We start from the raw sequence: 19,339 nt of genomic DNA, 5'->3' as shown, positions 1-19,339 counted from the left end.
CTACAATATGCACTACAGTAAGCATAACAACAGACAGAAGAAATTCTGGGAATCTTAACCAATATTCATATATTAGTTATTCATATATAAGTAAAATAATATTTCTACTTACATGTGCTGTGGCATACAAGATAAGTGTCAGCTAAATAAAAATAAACTGTGGCAGTATTCATTTAACAGTACAATAAAATTGTTTCCATATGATTTATCGTGTTCACTGGCCAGAAGCAAGGAAGTGAGAGGAGAAAGAGAGAAAACAGGAGAAAGACAGGAACTTCTAAACTAAAAACCAGGCAAAACCAAGTATAGTCTGGCACTATAATGATTGTTAGTCAAGGCAGGATGTAAAAAAAAAATTCATTTTATTTGTTGTATATTTACTAGCATGCTTGGGAGTAGGGGATTGAGCTAGTACTTTTTTTAGTTTGCACCTTACATGAAGTACAACAAAAATGATCTGAATTACAGTGCAGCAGAATAAATGTGTTTTTGTCCATGTGAGTTCCTCTCTGCACTCTGCATGTTCACAGATAAAATGGCCTATGACTCTCTTTTACCCATTCAAAGGACTCTGAGTGGCATCCCTTCAACTTTAGTAGGAAGTAAACAAACAGGACTATGACCATGTGACTTTCTTTGTAACCCACACCATCCCTCCTTCAAAGAATGAAGCTGCACAGACCATTGGTGTAATCAGAAGACTGGTATTGCCAACTAGAGAAAACATATGCTATGTCTTAGTCACTTCAGGCTTCTTTAGAAAAAAAATTGCTGTTGCATGCAGCCCTGGCCCTTCCCTCATCTCTACCCCCATCCGATCCACTGCTGGTCTTTGTACATGTCCCACCAGCAGCCCTTCCCACTTCCTGTTGTTTAAGTCCAGAAAGGTAGAGAGGGGTTCAGGAAGTGACAAAGATAATGTACATTATAAGTATCAATGAGATGAATCGAGATTTGAATTAATATAGTTACAATACAGTGCCTGTCATGTACTTTACAGATATAAAAAATTTCAATAATACAGCATCAAAAAAATCTATTACAGCATTTTAACTGTTCATGAGTGTAGCTTGAATAATATGACTGCCTAATATTAAGAATTGGTTTTATGTCATTTCTCATAGAAGTTATGGGAGGTTATAACTCCCATCAAATCATTTCTCTTATACGATTGCAAGCTATTTGTGCTGCATTCCTAATAAACAGTTCATCATTTGAACTAGTAATAATGAGGTCACCTTGGATATCTTTAATCAAAAACAAGCTTACACATTTCTCCAGCTTTTATTAACTAGTGAAGATTTTAACAGGATTAACTTTTTTTTCCAGCATGTAATATTTGAAATAAAGTTTCCTGGTAAATTAAACAAGCATGAACAACACGAAAGTAGGTCAGAAAGAAGACATTCCAATTACGTGGACAACAGCACCACATCAGCTACGGTGGTTTCTGAGTCCTGACTGTGATTGGAGCTGATGCCAGTGTCCGAGTCTGTGTCATTTGTGTACATGTTAAATAGTCTTGGAGTAGAGGGAGGAACCTCCCCACAGCTGCCGGGGGCCTCGGGCTCCTTCCCTCTGCTTTCCTTTAGCTGGCATCCATCTTTGTTGCTAATATGAGCTGAACTGAACTCCTTGGCCAGGAGCTCATATTCTTTTGCTTTCATTTGGAGCAATGAGTCACTGTATTTAATCTCTTTCTGGATGCCACTCAAGTGAGAGTGGATTTTCAAGCCAGCTTTCATGCTTTTCTCCAAATCACACTTAACGCTTTCTAAATTCAGGCTTTCAAGTTCACTTGCAGCTGCCCCTTCCACATCTTCATGTATCTCCATGCAAAGACTTTTGACCTCTTTTTCGATTTCAGCAGAGAGCTTATCAATGAGCATTCTGTAATATATGAGCTGTTCCTCCAGCTGCAGGATTCCGTCACTTTTGCTCAGGTCCTCCAGAATCTGGTTTTCATCATACTGCAAGTCCAGCTTCTGCTCCATGTCACTGAAACTGGGCACTAAATATGCATCCTGGACATAATTTTCTCCATTATTTTCTACCCGTTCCAGGTGGAACTTAGCCTCACACTTTTCAATTTCCAGATCCAGTTCTTTCATTCTCTTGACTTGCTGATGAATAGTGTGGTCCTGGGAAATAATCAGATGAACTAAGGTCTCCATACTGTCTCGATCATGGGAAACTGCGTCCTGCTTAATTTTAGCCAGTTTCCGGAATGTTTTCCTGACTATTCTTTTTTGCTTATCCGGTGGTAACGTCTTCAGGTAATTTGCAGGGCTGAGCTCCCACAGTTTTTCTGTGTTTTGTACTAATTTGGCTTCAGCCGTCCGCCACAAGGGAACGGGTAGAAAAGCATCGGCTTTAACCAAAACGAATTGCATATTGGGCCGCTCATCCCCCCATGCTTTCCAAAGCTTGAGGATTCTAGTTAGGGGAGGCAGAGCCCGTTCTGAGCCCCTCCACTTTTCTATGATGCAGTAATCATTGGGCTTCCCCAGAAGAAATCGTTTCTCCCCAAATGTAGTCTCGTGTTCTTCCAGCAAAGCCTGAATGACATCAGCCGAGGTGGTACGTTTAGTTAAACCACAGACAATCTTCTCTTCTTGGCAAACCCAAACCACAATTTCCTTCTCTTCTGAATCCATGTCTTTAGTTGGAGATCTGAAAGAAAAACAAAGCACATTATATTCCTGTCATCACCTGTGTAAAGTCAGAAAGACGGTTTAACTTTAATACCCTTAAAAGACACACATTTTGTGGTTGATACTACATAAGAATCAGAAGTTTTAGTGCATGAAAAAAATCTTAAAACCATGGGAGATATCTTAATTTCCTTTCTTAGTGGTCTCAGAAAGTGCCAATTCTCATGAAAAACAACTGAGGCTATTTTAATTTATTTTTAGAAGTCAACCACAATATAACTAAGTTCAAACTGCTAGAGTTAAGACAATCAAGACAATTATCAGAGTGAAGGTGAGTCGTAGGAGAAAGAAAATTTTCAGGGAAAACGTTTTTGGTATGTTCTTCCTGGAGTATTACGCCTTGAGGGTGCCACATAAAGTGATAAATGACTAGCTTTCACAACAAGCCAATTACTACTCAAAAGTTTTATGTCTTCATAAATCATCTGGAGTATAATTCATTTCATTTGTTTCTTAGCATTGTTTAAAAGAGATATTATGACAGTCAATTTTATTTACAGTCATGATAGAACCTTAGGACTAGGGAAGGACCATGGAAGCAAAGGTAGAAATGGTGAAATTATTTTAAAGTCACAGAGTTGAAAACAGTCCATTTTTAAAATTGTCATTCTTTCATTCAATGTATATTGTATGCTGACCATGTGCCAGATATTTCTGAAGATGCTAAAGATACTATAATAAGCAAAGGAAATGAGGACACAGACACAAATGTGTGCTTAATATTAAATCAGACAGTGGTAAATGCTAGAAAAAATATTAAATGGATAAAGGGATACAGAGTGACTTGAAAGAAGTCTATTTAGAGTGTTTAAGACTTAAGACTTCTCTAAGAAGGTGATATTTGAATAGGAAAGTAAGTTATGAGAAGGCAATCAGAGGCCTAAGGGAAGAATTCCAAAAAGAGTGAACAGACGTGCAGGGACCGTGAAATATGTTCCAGGGACAGAAAAAAATGTGACTAGAGTTGGAGGCTGAGGATAGTGGAGTCAGGGTTGTTGCTGGTGGGAGAGAGGGGTCAATGACAGGTGATGAGATCTAGAAGACAGGCGTAGCCTTGCAGGCCATGATAAAGGATTTGGATTTTGTTTCAGTTTTAATGAGAAGCCATGAGAAAGTTTTAAGAAGGAGAGGAATATGATCTAATTTATGCTTTAAGTATATCTGGCTTCTGTTTATGGAATATACTGTAAAAAGGGCAAATAAGGCAGGAAGTCTCAGTTGAAAGCCTAGTGGAGTGGTCTGAGAAAGGGATGAGGACTGCCTGGACTAGAGTTTTAACAGTAGAGATAATAGGAAGTGGTTCAAGTTGGGACATATATATCAAGTAAAAACTTGATAGTAATTTCCTTTATGATATAGAGGTGCATGGGGGGAGGGGAACAGTCTTCTGAAGAAAAGAAGACATAGGTAGTGAAAGAACCAAGAAAGTTGCATAATTTCTAGGCTATACCTTTTGGAAAAGTTTTATAATCACATTTCTATCCTGACTAAATAAAAAAGGCTGTTTTTCATAATATCTCTTTAAAAAATGCTAAAAACAAATGATATGAAATGAATTATAATCCATATGATTTATGAAGACATATGATTTTTGAGTAGTAATTGACTTGCTGTGAAAGTTAGTCATTTATCACTTTATTTATGTAGCACTTCAAAGCATATTACTCCAGGAAGCACATACCGAAAAAATTTTCCCTGGTTTCTAGAATCATTTAACACTTAGAATTTAGTTTATAGTGTTTATGTTTCAGTAGCAATAGTGATTGATCATATATTGTTATCTTTATTTTAAATGACTGACTCTTATACTTTGGTTATTAACTCTCCTGAGATCATAAAGTGACTACTAAAGAAGAAAGAACAAATTGGTGACACCAAATAACATAGAAGATTAGATCTAGTTCAGTGTACTAATAAAATTTTATCAATGATTGTTCAAAAAGTCATTCTGAGTTGTAATTTCTCTCTTATAAAACATTTTACATTTAATGACAATATGGATTAATGTGATATCTGATATTTATGACACATCATTTAATAATTCTAAGCAGCATAAAGATAGGTTAGAAATTAAGATAAAATTACTTTCATATTTCAATTACTAGAAAAATAATACACAAATATACTCTAAACCAAACAAATATGTTCTCCAAGTAATTAATTACTATCTGCTTTATGACTGACTATACAAGACATTACCTCTAAATTAATGCTTACTTTGATATGTTTTAAGCATGTATATAAAATATTCAAATTTAACAAACATTTTTATACACTGTGTAGTTAGGAGTTTACTAACTAACTTGGATAATTTGAAAAGAAGTAACACAAATTCAATGTACATACTGTATGTTAAATTACAACTAACTTCCATATGAAATTTTTGTAAGTCATGGTAAAAATAACAAAATAGAGTAATTGTCATAATTATTCGTCTCATAAGATAATGGCAATAGCTATTACGTTATAACTAAGGACATCTTTATTTTATACTAGAGGCTTTATGCATGAATTCATGCATGGGTGGGGTCCCTCGGCCTAGCCAGCAGTCGGGGTCGGCCAGGGGCGGGGTAGGGAGCATGGAAGGTTGGCTGTGGGAGCACACTGACCACCAGGGGGCAGCTCCTATGTTGAGCCTCTACCCCCTGGTGGTAAGTGTGTGTCATAGCTACTGGTCGACTGGTCATTCAGTTGTTTGATTGACTGGCTGCTTAGGCTTTTATATATAGAGATAATGCTTTAGTCTTTAGTGTTAAACTCTAAAATAAATACTATTAAAAACAACAAGCAGCAGCCCTGGCTGGTGTGGCTCAGCTCGTTGGAGCATTGTCCTAGATACCAAAAGGTGGCAGATTTAATTCCCAGTCAGGGCACATACCTAGGCTGCAGGTTTGAACCCCCATTGGGGCCTATACCCAATTGATGTCTCCCCCCTTCTTCTCTCTCTCTCAAAAAAAGCAGCAATAAAGATTATAATAATCAATTATAAACTTTTAATATATGCCAAGCACTGTTTGAAGCTCTTACATATATCAGTCATTTAGTCCTCACAATTCTAAGGTAGAATTTTTGTAAGGTGGCAAATATTATCTCTCTCTCTCTCTCTCTCTCTCTCTCTCTCTCTCTCTCTCTCTCTTATATATATATTATATAAAAGTGTAATATGCAAATCGACTGGATGACAGAACGACCAGTTGCTATGTGCACTGACCACTGGGGGGCAGATGCTCAATGCAGGAGCTGCCTCCGGCTGGCAGGCTCTGATGGGGAATGGGGAACTGGGGGTGGGTGGTGGTGCCAGACCAAGGCAGGTGTGAGCGAGACGGGCCTGTTTGCCCCGCCAGTCAACCCACACACAGAGGGTGACTGGTGGCAGGGGGCAGTGCCAACGAGTGGGTGGGAACAGCCAACTTCTTGTTTATTCCCCCTGGCCGGCAGGCTCCGATCACCCGACGGGTAACGGGGAACAGGGGGTGGGTGGCTGCAGACATGGGCAGCAGGGGGCGAGGCCGGCTGTTGGCAGCCGGGGAAGATCAGCCCTGATCGCGGGCCAGACCAAGGGACCCTACCCGTGCATGAATTTCATGTGCTGGGCCTCTAGTTTTACAGATAAAGAAACTGAAGCACAGAGGGGTTTAGTGACTGTCTTAAGGTCACACAGTTAGTGGTGCAGTGAGGATTCAAACCTAAACAAGAAAGCTGATTCCAGAATGCAGTTCTAACCATTACACAAGAAAAACAAGTTTACAAATTTGATGAATTAGATATGCAGATTAAATTGAAAAAAAATCATAACACAGACTTTATTTTTAGGAGAAACTCTATGACATACATTAGCCTTTGATAGTAATTGGAACTGTAGTGCCCTATTGGAGCACTCAACTGGTCAAGGAAGGATGTTTCCCAATGGCCAATCTTGGAAAAAAGTGTGTGGATAGGTGTTATCTTCTGTGCCTTTTTCTTCTTAACCTTATTCCTACTCTGATTTAGTCAAAGGGATTTCTGACTGGCCTGGTGCCTCCCTTAGCTAACAAAACTCTCATATATATAAAAGTAGTTATTGTTATCTCCTTGGAGTAGTTCCTATGTCTTGTCCTACTTTCTGGCTGGGAAACACCAGTTCTGGGTAAACTCAACCCTACACTATATCTGTGAAGAGGGCTGAGAAACAGAGGTGGATAGATTCTTTAGAATAATAATAACCACTTATATGACAACTCTCCAATACTTTCATGACCCCTATTCCAATTGCAATTCGTATTGTTTGGAAGGTTCAAGTTCTTGAATATTATGTCTTTCCCTAGAGATCTGTTAGTTTTCAGCTCATGTGGATAATATAACACTGATGGGTATTATTCACAATCAAGAAAGATATTTTTATTTCTATATAACATACTAGGGGCCCGGTGCACGAAATTTGTGCACTGGGCGTGTGTGTCGGGGGGAGTGTCCCTCAGCCCAGCCTGCCCCCTCTCACATACTGGGAGCCCTCAGGCGTTGACCCCCATCACCCTCCGATCGCCTGATCGGCCCCTTGCCCAGGACAGGGGACCCCCATCTCCCCCCGATCACTGGCTCTGGCCCCAGCCCAGGCCTGAGGCCTCTGGCCCAGGAATCATGCCTGGGCAGGGGACTCCCATCTCCCTCTGATCGCTTGCTCCACCCCCCGCCCAAGCCTGACGCCTCTGACCCAGGCTTCAGGCCTGGGCAAGGGGACCATCATATCCCCCCAATCCCCGGCTCCGCCCCCCACCCAGGCCTGATGCCTCGGCCAGAGGAGTTGACCCTCATCACCCTCCGATCACCAATCACCGGATCGGCCCCTTGACCAGGCCTGAGGCCTCCGGCAGAGGTGTCAGGCCTGGGCAGGGGACCCCCAGCTCCCCGCGGTTGCAGGCTCCGCCCCTGCCCAGGCCTAACGCCTCTGGCCTAGGCATCTGGCCTGGGCAGCGGGGACCTGCAGTGGCAGCGGGGGGCGCCGCGATCGTGGGCTTCGCTTTAGGCCCAGGCAAGGGACCCTTACTCCTGGGACTGCCAGCTTCGACCGTGCCCAGCTCCCATCGCTGGATCCACCCCTACTTCCTGCTATCACTGGCCAGGGCGGCAAAGGCGCCTGATTCTCCGATCATGGCGGGGGGGCAGGGCAAAGGCGGCCCCAGGGCCGCCTTTGCCCTGTCCCCCAGCTCTTAGCTCCCCCCTGGGTTTCCGATCACTGTCAGTGGCAGGGGGCTTCTTCCTGCTTTCCCTTTCGCCTCCCTGCATTGTGCCTACATATGCAAATTAGCCGCCATCTTGTTGGCAGTTAACTGCCAATCTTAGTTGGCAGTTAATTTGCATATAGCCCTGATTAGCCAATGAAAAAGGTATCGCCGTATGCCAATTACCATTTTTCTCTTTTATTAGTGTAGATGAGAAAGTTAGTGCCTTTATTAATAACCTCACAATCCTTTCCAGCCTTTGCTTTTAAGTCTGCCCTAAACGTCCTTATATTTTCTTGGGTCCGTTATTTCTAAATGTTTTGTGTAATTTTTACAACCATCATTCAAACCAGAAAATTTTCAGAAATTATGCCACTTGACTGAACATATTTAAAAGCAATGACTGTTCGTTATTCAATTTAGGGAATAAATCTTTCATACCTACTATAAGCTTCATCATTTTAAAATTCTGCATTGTTGCCCTAGCCGGTTTGGCTCACTGGATAGAGCATCGGCCTGCGGACTGAAGGGTTTCAGGTTTGATTCCGGTCAAGGGCATGTACCTTGGTTGTGGGCATATCCCCAGTAGGGGGTGTACAGGAGGCAGCTGATCGATGCTTCTCTCTCATTGATGTTTCTAACTCTCTATTCCTCTCCCTTCCTCTCTGTAAAAAAATCAATAAAATATATTTTTAAAAAAATTCTGCTTTGTTAACATATTTAGGATTTGGGAAAACTGTATTTATTTTATAGTATGGTATGATTGAGTTTCTATTCATTCATTTGACAAATATTTGCTGAGCACTTCCTGTGTGTCTGGCACTGTCACAGAAATGTGGATTGTATAAAGACAATACTATTTATAAGACATTGTCCCTGGCCTATTGTGGGAAAGAGTGCTAGAGTTGGACAGAGAACACTTTAGTGTCAATTTTAGAGCTAAGTTTCTTATTTCATTAGTGCTTCCCAGGAACTAGACTGATAACCCTCAGCATCATATAAAAAAAAAAAGAACCTTCAAATAAAAAATATTCATCAAAATTAAACCAATTTATTGATCTTAATTACAATATTTAAGAATTGTTTTTATTTCTTCATAGACCTATGCAAATCTAGTCATCTGATATAAATAAAGAATTTAACACTAGAATTGGGACTAAAAATAATGTTTCCTTCCAAACCAGTGGAAATTTATTATCTAGTATAAATAATGACATCTATAAACACATACATAATGAAGGTTAAAAATACAAACTTATACTACATAAATTGGTTTGTCATGTAATATAATTAACAAACAGCTCTTACCTAATGATTCAAATCTAGTAGTTAGACATATAACTTCCAATTACAATGCAGCAAAATAAAAATAAATACAGACACTGTATGTCTAAGAGTATTGTTTTTGTTTTGCTTTGCTTTACTGTATGTTTGTTGGGGAGAAGTGATAAAAATTTTACTGGATCTTAAACTTCACAGAGAATGTACTTGAACCATGTAAAAACTGAAAAATCATAGAGCTTTATAAAGTTTTATCTCAGTCATTCACTTCAATTTTTAAGTTTATCCCAGTATTTTAGTTCCATTCCTCATTGTCAATTTGATTAATAGTATTAATTCTCTTCTTTTTCTTTTTAGCTCCTCATACTCTGCCCTTGCTCACTTGATGTTACTTAATAGTACAATTAAAGTTTTTTTCTGTATAATGAAGATGTTTCTTGATATTTACTATTTCTAACTTAGCTAAGTTACTTTTTATTTTATATGTTTCTTGGTTTGCAGCATCCTTTGATTTTAAGAACTCATGTATGTGGTAGTTAATAATATCTCCATTTTACAGATGAGAGGACTGAGACAAAGAGAGGGTAAGTAACATGTCTAAAGTCACAAAGCTAGAAAGCAGAAATGTTCCTTCCAATGAGATGTTACTTTATGTTTAGAACTATTCCCTAAAAGTCATTATGGCTATCCACCTACAAATAGTTTTCAATTTATGAACCGCTTTTATTTCAAAAGTTGTTTTTAAATTAACTGCTTGAATCTCAATGCATTTACCATAAAATTAATGACCCCCCTGTTTTAATCAACCAAGTTCCTGATTCGATTAAAATTTGCCTTCCTTAACTTTCGTTTAGGCATCTCTCTATATAAAAGCACAGTGACCAGAATGGCAGAACGACCAGAATGACCGGAACAACTGGTGGCTATGACGCACACTGCAGCAGCCAAACAGCCTGATCTCGGCTCCGATTGCCTCCCTCCCCTCCTGGCCCAGTCCCTGGTCGGCCCCCAACACCCTGATCAGGGGTGAGGCCAGCCACCAACAGTGCACCGCCCTTCTACTCACATGACCCCACCCCTGATGGGCCCCTAACACCCTGATCAGGGGCGGGCTGGCCAGCCAACCACCTGTGGCCCCTCCCACCCACCAGCCTGACCTGATGAGCCCCCCATAGGGGCAGGCCAGCCAGACCCCACCCATGCATGAATTCTTGCACCAGGCCTCTAGTTCAGTATAAAGGCAAGTACTGAGGGACTTCTATGTATCTGACTCCGTAATATTAAGGCAGTAGGGACAAAGAGAATGGCAGCATATGGCAAGCTTAATGTGGATGGTAGAAAAGCATCAGCTTTAACCAAAACTAGAGGAGATAACCTGGCTTATAAATACAAATGCAACATTCATAAAAACATTTCTTCAATAAACCTCAATTGCGTAAATATTATTCACAAAGCATTAGGGAATAAGTAAGCTATTTAAATTTATACTTAAAGCTATTAATATAAAATACTGAATGATATTTCAATGCTAATTTGAAGATCCCATCAAATGTATATTTACAGAAAAAGGATTCCTTGTAATGACAGAGATAGATGGGCAATATTTGTCCATGTTTACTCACTTGTGGAGAGGAAAAAGGCACTGAAGTTGTAAAGAAGGAGTTTCAATCAAAGAGTATCATTACTTTGTTGAAAATTGATGTATAAAATTATCAGGACAGCCGAGACCGGTTTGGCTCAGTGGATAGAGTGTCGGCCTGCGGACTGAGGGGTCCCGGGTTCGATTCCGGTCAAGGGCATGTACCTGGGTTGCGGGCATATCCCCAGTGGGGGATGTGCAGGAGGCAGCTGGTCGATGTTTCTCTCTCATCGATGTTTCTAACTCTTTATCTCTCTCCCTTCCTCTCTGTAAAAAATCAATAAAATATATTTAAAAAAAATTATCAGGACAATATTTCATATTAACTCTACTTTTATATATGTATATTAAATATATATATATGTATTTTTTTTTGGCCTAGCACACTTCTGTTTAATTTATTTTAAAGTTTGTAATCACAAAATGTTTGAAAATTATTTATATATATATACAAAATTTTTTTAAAAATATTCATCATGCTACAGTATCCATTTTTTATCAAATGCTTTAATACTTTTTTTCCCTTTGAAACATTAGTAAGATTTGTTTGTGAAGATTTGCAAGAGTACAGTGGGAACAAATGGACTAAAATTTTAAATTTATGATATCATCTTAACTATAATAGTCATTTTGAATTCTAATAAATCATTTTTTTTCTAATCCTCTGTACCCTTCATTGTAATACTGCAATTTACATATAAGACTAACAGTTCTCACAAGGTTGCTGCAAATATCAAATAAGAGAAAAAAAGTAAAAGTGCTTTGAAAATCATAAAACACAACCTGGGTAAATATAGGTTATTAACAATAATAATAAAATTAATGTTATCTAATTCAGAGTAGAGTGTACTGTTTTTAGCATTGTCATTCAGTTACTTTATTGAACTTCCTACAATAGTTAACAATATTATTTTATAAATACTTTCCAACCTATCCCACAATATTTTTTCACCTGTTTCAACTACTCAAATATTTTTGCATTTATACTTCCAATATATCATAGCTGTGGGCTAATAAGAGACATTTAAAAAACATCATTAATATAATCTTTGGATCCCAGATGAGCTGAGAATGCTTTTATTCTTACTCTAATTTATTAGAGGCCCTGTGCACAAAATTCATGCATGGGTAGAGTCCCTAGACCTGTCTGGCAATGAGGGCCGATTGGGGCCTTCCAGCTGCTGGCTGGAGCCTCCCTTCCCCGGCTGCCAGCTGTTGGCTGGGGCTTTCCTTCATTCCATGCCGCCCCCTGCTGGTCAGTGCATGTCATAATAAGCAATAGAACTACCGGTCTCCCAGTCAAATTCCCACTGGGACACTTTGCATATTAGCTTTTTATATATATAGATAACTCTGATTTTGGTTAAGATTGTGCTAATGAAACTTATCATACCAAAAAAAATTCTATATTCAATTTTTTATGTATGTATATATAAAATTAAGAATATTTATATGCTAAATAAAACACTTTAACAACATGTATTACCCTCACTTACAGGTATTTTTCTATATTCACTCTGAACTAATAGTGAATATTAAATATGAGACTTTTGCATTTATTTTATTGTCAACCAGAAACTTAAAAATATCCCCATTGATAAATAATTTTAATAAATCAAATACAATTACATAAAATTAAGATAACCTGGCTTATAAATACAAATGCAACATTCATAAAAACATTTCTTCAACAAACCTCAATTGAGTAAATATTATTCACAAAGCATTAGGGAATAAGTAAGTTATTTAAATCTATACTTAAAGCTATTAATATAAAATACTGAATGATATTTCAATGCTAATTTGAAGATCCCATCAAATGTATATTTACAGAAAAAGGATTCCTTGTAATGACAGAGATAGGTGGGCAATATTTGTCCATGATTACTCACTTGTGGAGAGGAAAAAGGCACTGAAGTTGTAAAGAAGGAGTTTCAATCAAAGAGTATCATTGCTTTATTGAAAATTGATGTATAAAATTATCAGGACAATATTTCATATTAACTCTACTTTTAAAAATAGAAGAATCATTAAAATGAAAAATTATTAAAATTATTACATTATAAGAAATGCCAGTATTTGAACATCAGAATGCAAGCTATAGATACTTACGAAAAATACATGGACCTTTGTATGGACTTTAATCTTTAGAACCTATGTTATAATGCAATCCTATATAATAAAAGTCTAATAGCCAAAACCGGTTTGGCTCAGTGGATAGAGCGTCGGCCTGCGGACTGAGGGGTCCCGGGTTCGATTCCGGTCAGGGGCGTGTGCTTTGGTTGAGGGCATATCCCCAGTAGGAGATGTGCAGGAGGCAGCTGATCGATGTTTCTCTCTCATCGATGTTTCTAACTCTCTATCCCTCTCCCTTCCTCTCTGTAAAAAATCAATAAAATATATTAAAAAAAATGTCTAATATACAAATTGTCCCCTCAACCGAATTTCAACAAGGAGTTTAACTGGGAGTTCGACCAGGGTGTGGGCCGGCCAGCCACCACCCATATCCTCTCCTCCTGGCCGGTCCTGCCCCATATCCCCACCCAGTCAGGGGCGGGGCCTGCTGGCCAACTGCCCTTGGCCACTCCCCCTGACCGGCCCAGCCCAATTGGCCCCAACTGGGGCAGGCCAGCCAGACCCCATTAGTGCACCGGGCCTCTAGTTATAAATATTTATAGAAAATATTTGGATGTTAAAATGCATTTTTCCATAGAATTTATGACATAATTATTTCCAGTCCAGAAAGTATGCTACTGACACAATCTAGCAGCCATGTATAGGAGCTTTTGTTGCTTAACTCTGCAGAACCACACTTCTGATTTAATGGAAGGATACATCAGATTGAAGGGTAAAGAACTATGAATCCTTAGGGGGAATACCTGAGTCCTGTCCCACCACCCAAAGACTCTAGTTTCTTTTAAATTACCATTACTTATTCTTTAAACTGAAGATTCTCTTTTTCTAAACCAATGATTCTCTACCAGGGTTGATTTTGCCCTACCCCAGGGGGGACTTTTTGAAATGCAGAGACATTTTTGTTTTTCACGTTAGAGTCTAGGGGTGCTACTAGCATCTAGTGGGTAGAGGCCAGGAACATAAACATCCCCCCATGCACAGAACAGTATCCTCACAGCAAAGAACTATCCGGCCTAAAATTTCAGTAGTCATGCTGTTGAGCAATCCTGTCCCAGATTGACAACAAAATATACTTGCATTGCAGCTTCACCTTTATTTACTCTTTTGTTTCTTTCATCTTGAGAAACTAATAGTAAAATATATGGAAACAAATTTACAAGAGAGACATTTCTAATCTCAAGTAGTCTAAAATTAATGAAAGTTGGCATTCTACTTAATGGAATAAAATGGAACTTTTTTTCTCTCCTCTCACCCCATAGCCAATCGGTATGCTTGTTATTATTAATCTTGCACAACTGGACTTCCCTCCTTTGATACCAGAGCTGGTCCTAAAGAATACTGATATTTGCATTTAGATGTGACAGAAACACAAACCCTGTTCAGAATAAGGTTAATTTTGGCACAGAAAAAAAACTTACATCCACAGACTAGTAAATCTCCCTTCTTCATTAAGAAATAGCATTTGAACATCTGGCTGCCAACTTTGGGTAGGGGAGTAAAAAAAAAGTGTATTTAGAATGACATGACGGGAATGGTCAAGGAGACAGTGGAGGGGATAGGAGGTTGGGAGTCAGCTGAAGGGATTTCCATTGTATTTCTCTCGCACTCCTTCTTTGCAGTCCATTCTGCCCTGAAAAGAGGGGACAAATGAATGGAGGTTTCTAGGGGAAGACAAGATAATACCTGCCTTCTTTACTGGATGAAAGAGAAGGTCCCAGAGATAACTGGGAAATGAGAGGAGAAAAAAATCATTGCTATCACCTCATAAACGTTAGGGGCATTGCAGGTATGGAAGCTATGCCTAGGTAAGTCAGAAACAGTATTTAAAAACATCTTAGGGGGGGGGGGCAATGGAGGGATTAGGACACATATGTAATACCTTAATCAATAAAGAAAAAATTTTCTTAGCAATAAAATAATACTGAATATAACAATCTGCACTGTAGTACATCCTGAAGTCACTATTATTCAAATGGATTGGCATGACAAAGATATAAAAAAAATCTGGTTATTTGTATTTTCTCATTGATGAATACAAAGCAAGGGCTACTAATATTTTAAGTTTTATCAGCCTTTTGGCTAAATAAAGATATTGTCATATTTTTCCCATGCAGTTGAAAGTAAATAAATGCTTTTCAGTCAAACTTCTCATTCCATAAGGAAATGAAAATTGTGTCCCTAATATTTTTTAACACATCATACAAGTGATGCCCTTCAAATTTTTAGTTAACCTCAAAACACATTTATATTCCTCAAAAGATAAAAGTTTATTTTACCTTAATATCACATCATTATGCAATCCAAAGCGATATCAAAACACAGTCAGAATTAAATATCTGTTATTTGTTTATGTGTCCTGTATTCTGATAAATGTAATAGAAAAAATAGTGAAAAAATTGTTCTTGCACAGATATTCTGATCCAGCTGGACACAGATTTTAATCCAAAATAAATTATCCATTTTGAGTTATGATATATGAATTTTTATGAGTTGCTTTACCATTCATTTGTCAAAGGAACAATAATTTTAGCAAATGTGAATAAATGCTGAGGATAAAATTATATGGAAGATAAGATTATCCTCATCTTCAGGAATTTGTCATACAGCTAGGAGAGAGAAAAGATATCTCAGAGAGAGATTTTAAAATTTTAAGACCATGTTAGACACTTTTTAAAATCATGAGATATACTCTATACAAATGTGTTATAAAGTTTCAAAAAATAAAAAAGTAATGGCAATAATAAAAGTTAAGTAATATTGAATATATAATAAAAATGACATAGAAGTTGACCTCAATGTCTTCAATTCATTCTGAATTCCCATAACCCTTTGTAGAATGTCCGAATACATTAAAGAGCCTCAAGAGATTTAATTGATGCTGAGTTTGGAACCTGTCTGTAGGAAGACCCTTTGACATTGTTATTTAATATTATTATGTGTAGGCCTGGTAGTTAAGGAACAGGTACTTAAAAACTAATAAAGTGACTGGGGAGAAGAACAGTGGAGTCTGTGTAAAAGGATTCACTGGATAACAAACATTTATTGAGTGCTTAGTATGTACCAGACATTGTTATACATATCAACTCATTTAATTTTCATCACAACCCTATCAGATAGGTCCTATTGTCAAACTCATTTTACAGATTAGGAAACTGAGGAACAACAGATTAAGCACTTGTCCAATACTACCCTCAGGTAATAAGTGGGGGGGAAATAAAGATAACAAGGAAATAAAGAAAATAAGGATAATATGGATAAATAAGAATTGAATAAAGTCATTGATCAACTCTATTAAGTCTAATATAATGATCAACATATTTCATTGTTTTCTCTTTGAAAACAAGATAGGAAATCTGAGTCAGATACACGAACCTATTCAGAAACAGGTTTAACTTAGTTGACCTTCTTGGCATGACATCTCACAAAATTCATGACTTACAGGAAACATTTATAATGCACAAATTCAGCGATTTTCTTTACTATATGAAATAAGATATCGTTTTTTCTCACAACAAGCCACCAGTATTTAATAAAAAATTAAAACAACATTTCTCTCATATAACCAAAGCATGACATATATATTATATACTAGTGGCCTGTTGCACGAAGATTCACCGCAGCAGCGAGGCTTGGCTTCTCTGCTCCAACTGCTTCCAGCCGCTCCCCTTTTTTTTTTTCCCAGCTCCTCGAGTGGAGGCCAGGGCAGGCTGGAAGCCTGGGTCAGCCCTGGCGATCCAGGCCCCCAGCCACTCCTTGAGCAGAGTCCAGAGCTGTGGGAAGCTTGGCTTCCTCCGTCGCCGGGAGCAACCCAAGCCTCCTGCTTGCTCCAGCTCCACGGCTGCCGCCATCTTTAGTTATCTTCAGTCTTCGCTCTGCACCTGTGTATGCAAGTTAACTGCCATCTTTGTTGGGTTAATTTGCATAGTCACTCTGATTGGCTGGTGGGCGTAGCAGAGTGAAACCAATTTGCATGTTTCTCTTTTATTAGTGTAGATATGGTATATAGTCATGGGCTCTCTTATATAAAACATTCTAATTTTTGAAAGAATAGATGTTGAATAACAACCTAAGAGAGAGTTTCAGGTTTCTTTGTCTCAGAGAATTGTTCATGAATGTTATTTTTTTTGTCTAAGGTATTGTGTGTTTCCCATTCTTTCAGCCTTTAAAACTTATGTTGACTTTTTAAATCTATTTGAAGTTTGTTTTGGCTATTTTCTGTACTTAAAAATTGATCACCTCAGGAAAACTGATGGCATTTGGAGTAAAGCAAATATACTACTAGTGGGATTCAGGACACAATAGCCCTAGATAAGGCACCTTGATATGCTGAGTATTTTTAGCTTACAGAGGGAGAAAATGGGAGAAGCAGGAAGTTCATTCAGACTTTCCACACACGCCTCTTTCACGGACCAGGTCATAACACCCTTACTCGAGAAGTGCCCTCCCTACACCTGGAGGGAATGAGCACCGTTATCTCTGAAGACAGAAGAACAAGAAGAATCCAACAGACATGACTTTCTAAGTTGCCTCCAGTTTACTACATTACCTGTCGCTCTTTATCAAAGCTACCATAAAAACATGAAGGTTTAACCTTTTTTTTTCTCTTCATTTCCTTAGAAAGGCTCCCAAGTCATATAAAACTTATAATAAACGTGTGTGCTCTTTTCCTGTTATTTTGTGTCAGTTTAATTTTCAGACCTACACAGGGACCTCAAGAAGGTTGAGGAATTTTTTTTCTCCCCTACACTGTACATAAAATTGAAAAGGGAATGTTAAATGACCATTTTGATTGTCTTTCTTTAAAGTGTGTGAGTGCGTGCATGCACACACACACACACACACACACACACACTCTAAAGTTTATTAAAATTAATAAAGCAGGCAAATAGTGAGGCAGTTCCGGGCCACAAGCTCACTCTGGTTATTTTACCCAGAGTGTGGCAAATGGCTTCTGAAGTCACATTTTGGGGACCACAGTGCTGTCGTCTGGGGAAGAGAAAATCACACAACCTTTGAGCCATAAAGAATGCGTCTTTCTCAGGTCACTAAGAAAATTTGAATCACTGTTTTAATAAATGAAGCATGAAAGTAGTTCTATCAAATAGTTTTCACTAAACATAAACCATTAACTTTTATTGTAATCGTTTTCAAATTGGGGTCCTTCAGAAAATATTCTATACATAACTGCAACAGTGAAAAATAATAATTTAAGACACACTGAAAATTAAAATTTCATATATATGTATATATGCATATCTATAGAAAAATTCACTATTATATGCTCTATTAATGGCAGCTTAATTTTCTAGAAAGTAATAATATATGCCAGTCATGGAGGATAAGGAAAACCCTACATGTTCCATAACTGCAGGGTAGCTCTGATACATAATTCCCATTCACAGAGAAAAGGGAAGGGAATGTGTAAAGAATGTGTATTGGAGACTACTGAGGGTTAAGTAAACTAAGCTCATAGTTCAGATTCCAGAAATTGATTATAATCAAAATGCAAATATTTAACATGTTGTATTTGCCAAATGAAATGCTGAGAAAATAATCTCATTGGAAATTCTAGTGCTTACTTCCCAGTGTTACCTGTACTAGCAAACACCTAAAGTTGCTTATTGATTTGCACTTTGTAGAGAAATATTTCATAACAACAAAGCATGAGTATATTTATTAAAGGAAAATTCCCTAGCCTGAGTATTTAGTGTAATGATTGCTGTAGTTATATCAACAATTAGCATTTGTTTTCCTTTTGGCAGCTAAGTCCACAATTGGTTTTGGTTCTCAGTGAAATATATTCCCTAGTGATGATGATTTTCAGCCTGTATCTGCCTGCAGCCACCTGCTCTTTCCTCTCTAAATGTATTCTCAGATATGTTGGCATATTTGAATGGCACTAGAAATATGTATGAATTTGAATTATACAGTAGGATAGCTGAAGGCACCAGATAAGCTTCTTTATCCCTGATTTTCTGAACATACTTTGTAATAAACTGTAATAAAATATGACTTCCAATTGGAAACTTATCTAAAATAATTAGCTCTTCACATTAGTCATAAATAAATTACCTAAAGGGAAACAATAAATTAGTAACTTGTAGAAACAAGAATATACGAGGACCTGTCATATAATTTTGTTAAGGAAAAGGAGATACTTGAAAACATCATCTATAAGAGAAAAACACTGGTTATCTATATCAAAAGTATCTATGTCCATTTACTTCCCAATATCTTAAACTCTTTAATATGCTCTGAACTTCACTGCCTCCACCTCCTCGTGGACTTTGCTTTATGGTTTATTCATTCTTAATCTCTTTTTATCTTCTCCCTTTTCCTCTGGTCCTTCCTACTACCCTGTCACATAGCCT

At 37.9% G+C, this 19,339-nt stretch overlaps 1 protein-coding gene across 1 annotated transcript in view; it reads right to left on the bottom strand.

Annotated features, from left to right (window-relative positions):
* Positions 1–1,268: 1,268 nt before the first annotated feature.
* The window catches only part of RASSF9 (Ras association domain family member 9), a 31,337-nt gene continuing 13,266 nt past the window's right edge, over positions 1,269–19,339 (bottom strand). Inside the window, exon 2 of the mRNA XM_081084153.1 lies at positions 1,269–2,673. Coding sequence (XP_080940279.1) covers positions 1,413–2,673 — 1,261 coding nt within the window. The 3' untranslated portion in view covers positions 1,269–1,412. The remainder of the gene's footprint in view (positions 2,674–19,339) is intronic.

Source organism: Myotis nattereri (genome assembly GCF_964212035.1).
Source record: "Myotis nattereri genome assembly, chromosome: 2".
In the NCBI taxonomy this organism is placed as follows: domain Eukaryota; kingdom Metazoa; phylum Chordata; class Mammalia; order Chiroptera; family Vespertilionidae; genus Myotis; species Myotis nattereri.
Note: the sequence above shows the minus strand (reverse complement) of the source record. Positions and strands in the feature narration are given on the sequence as shown.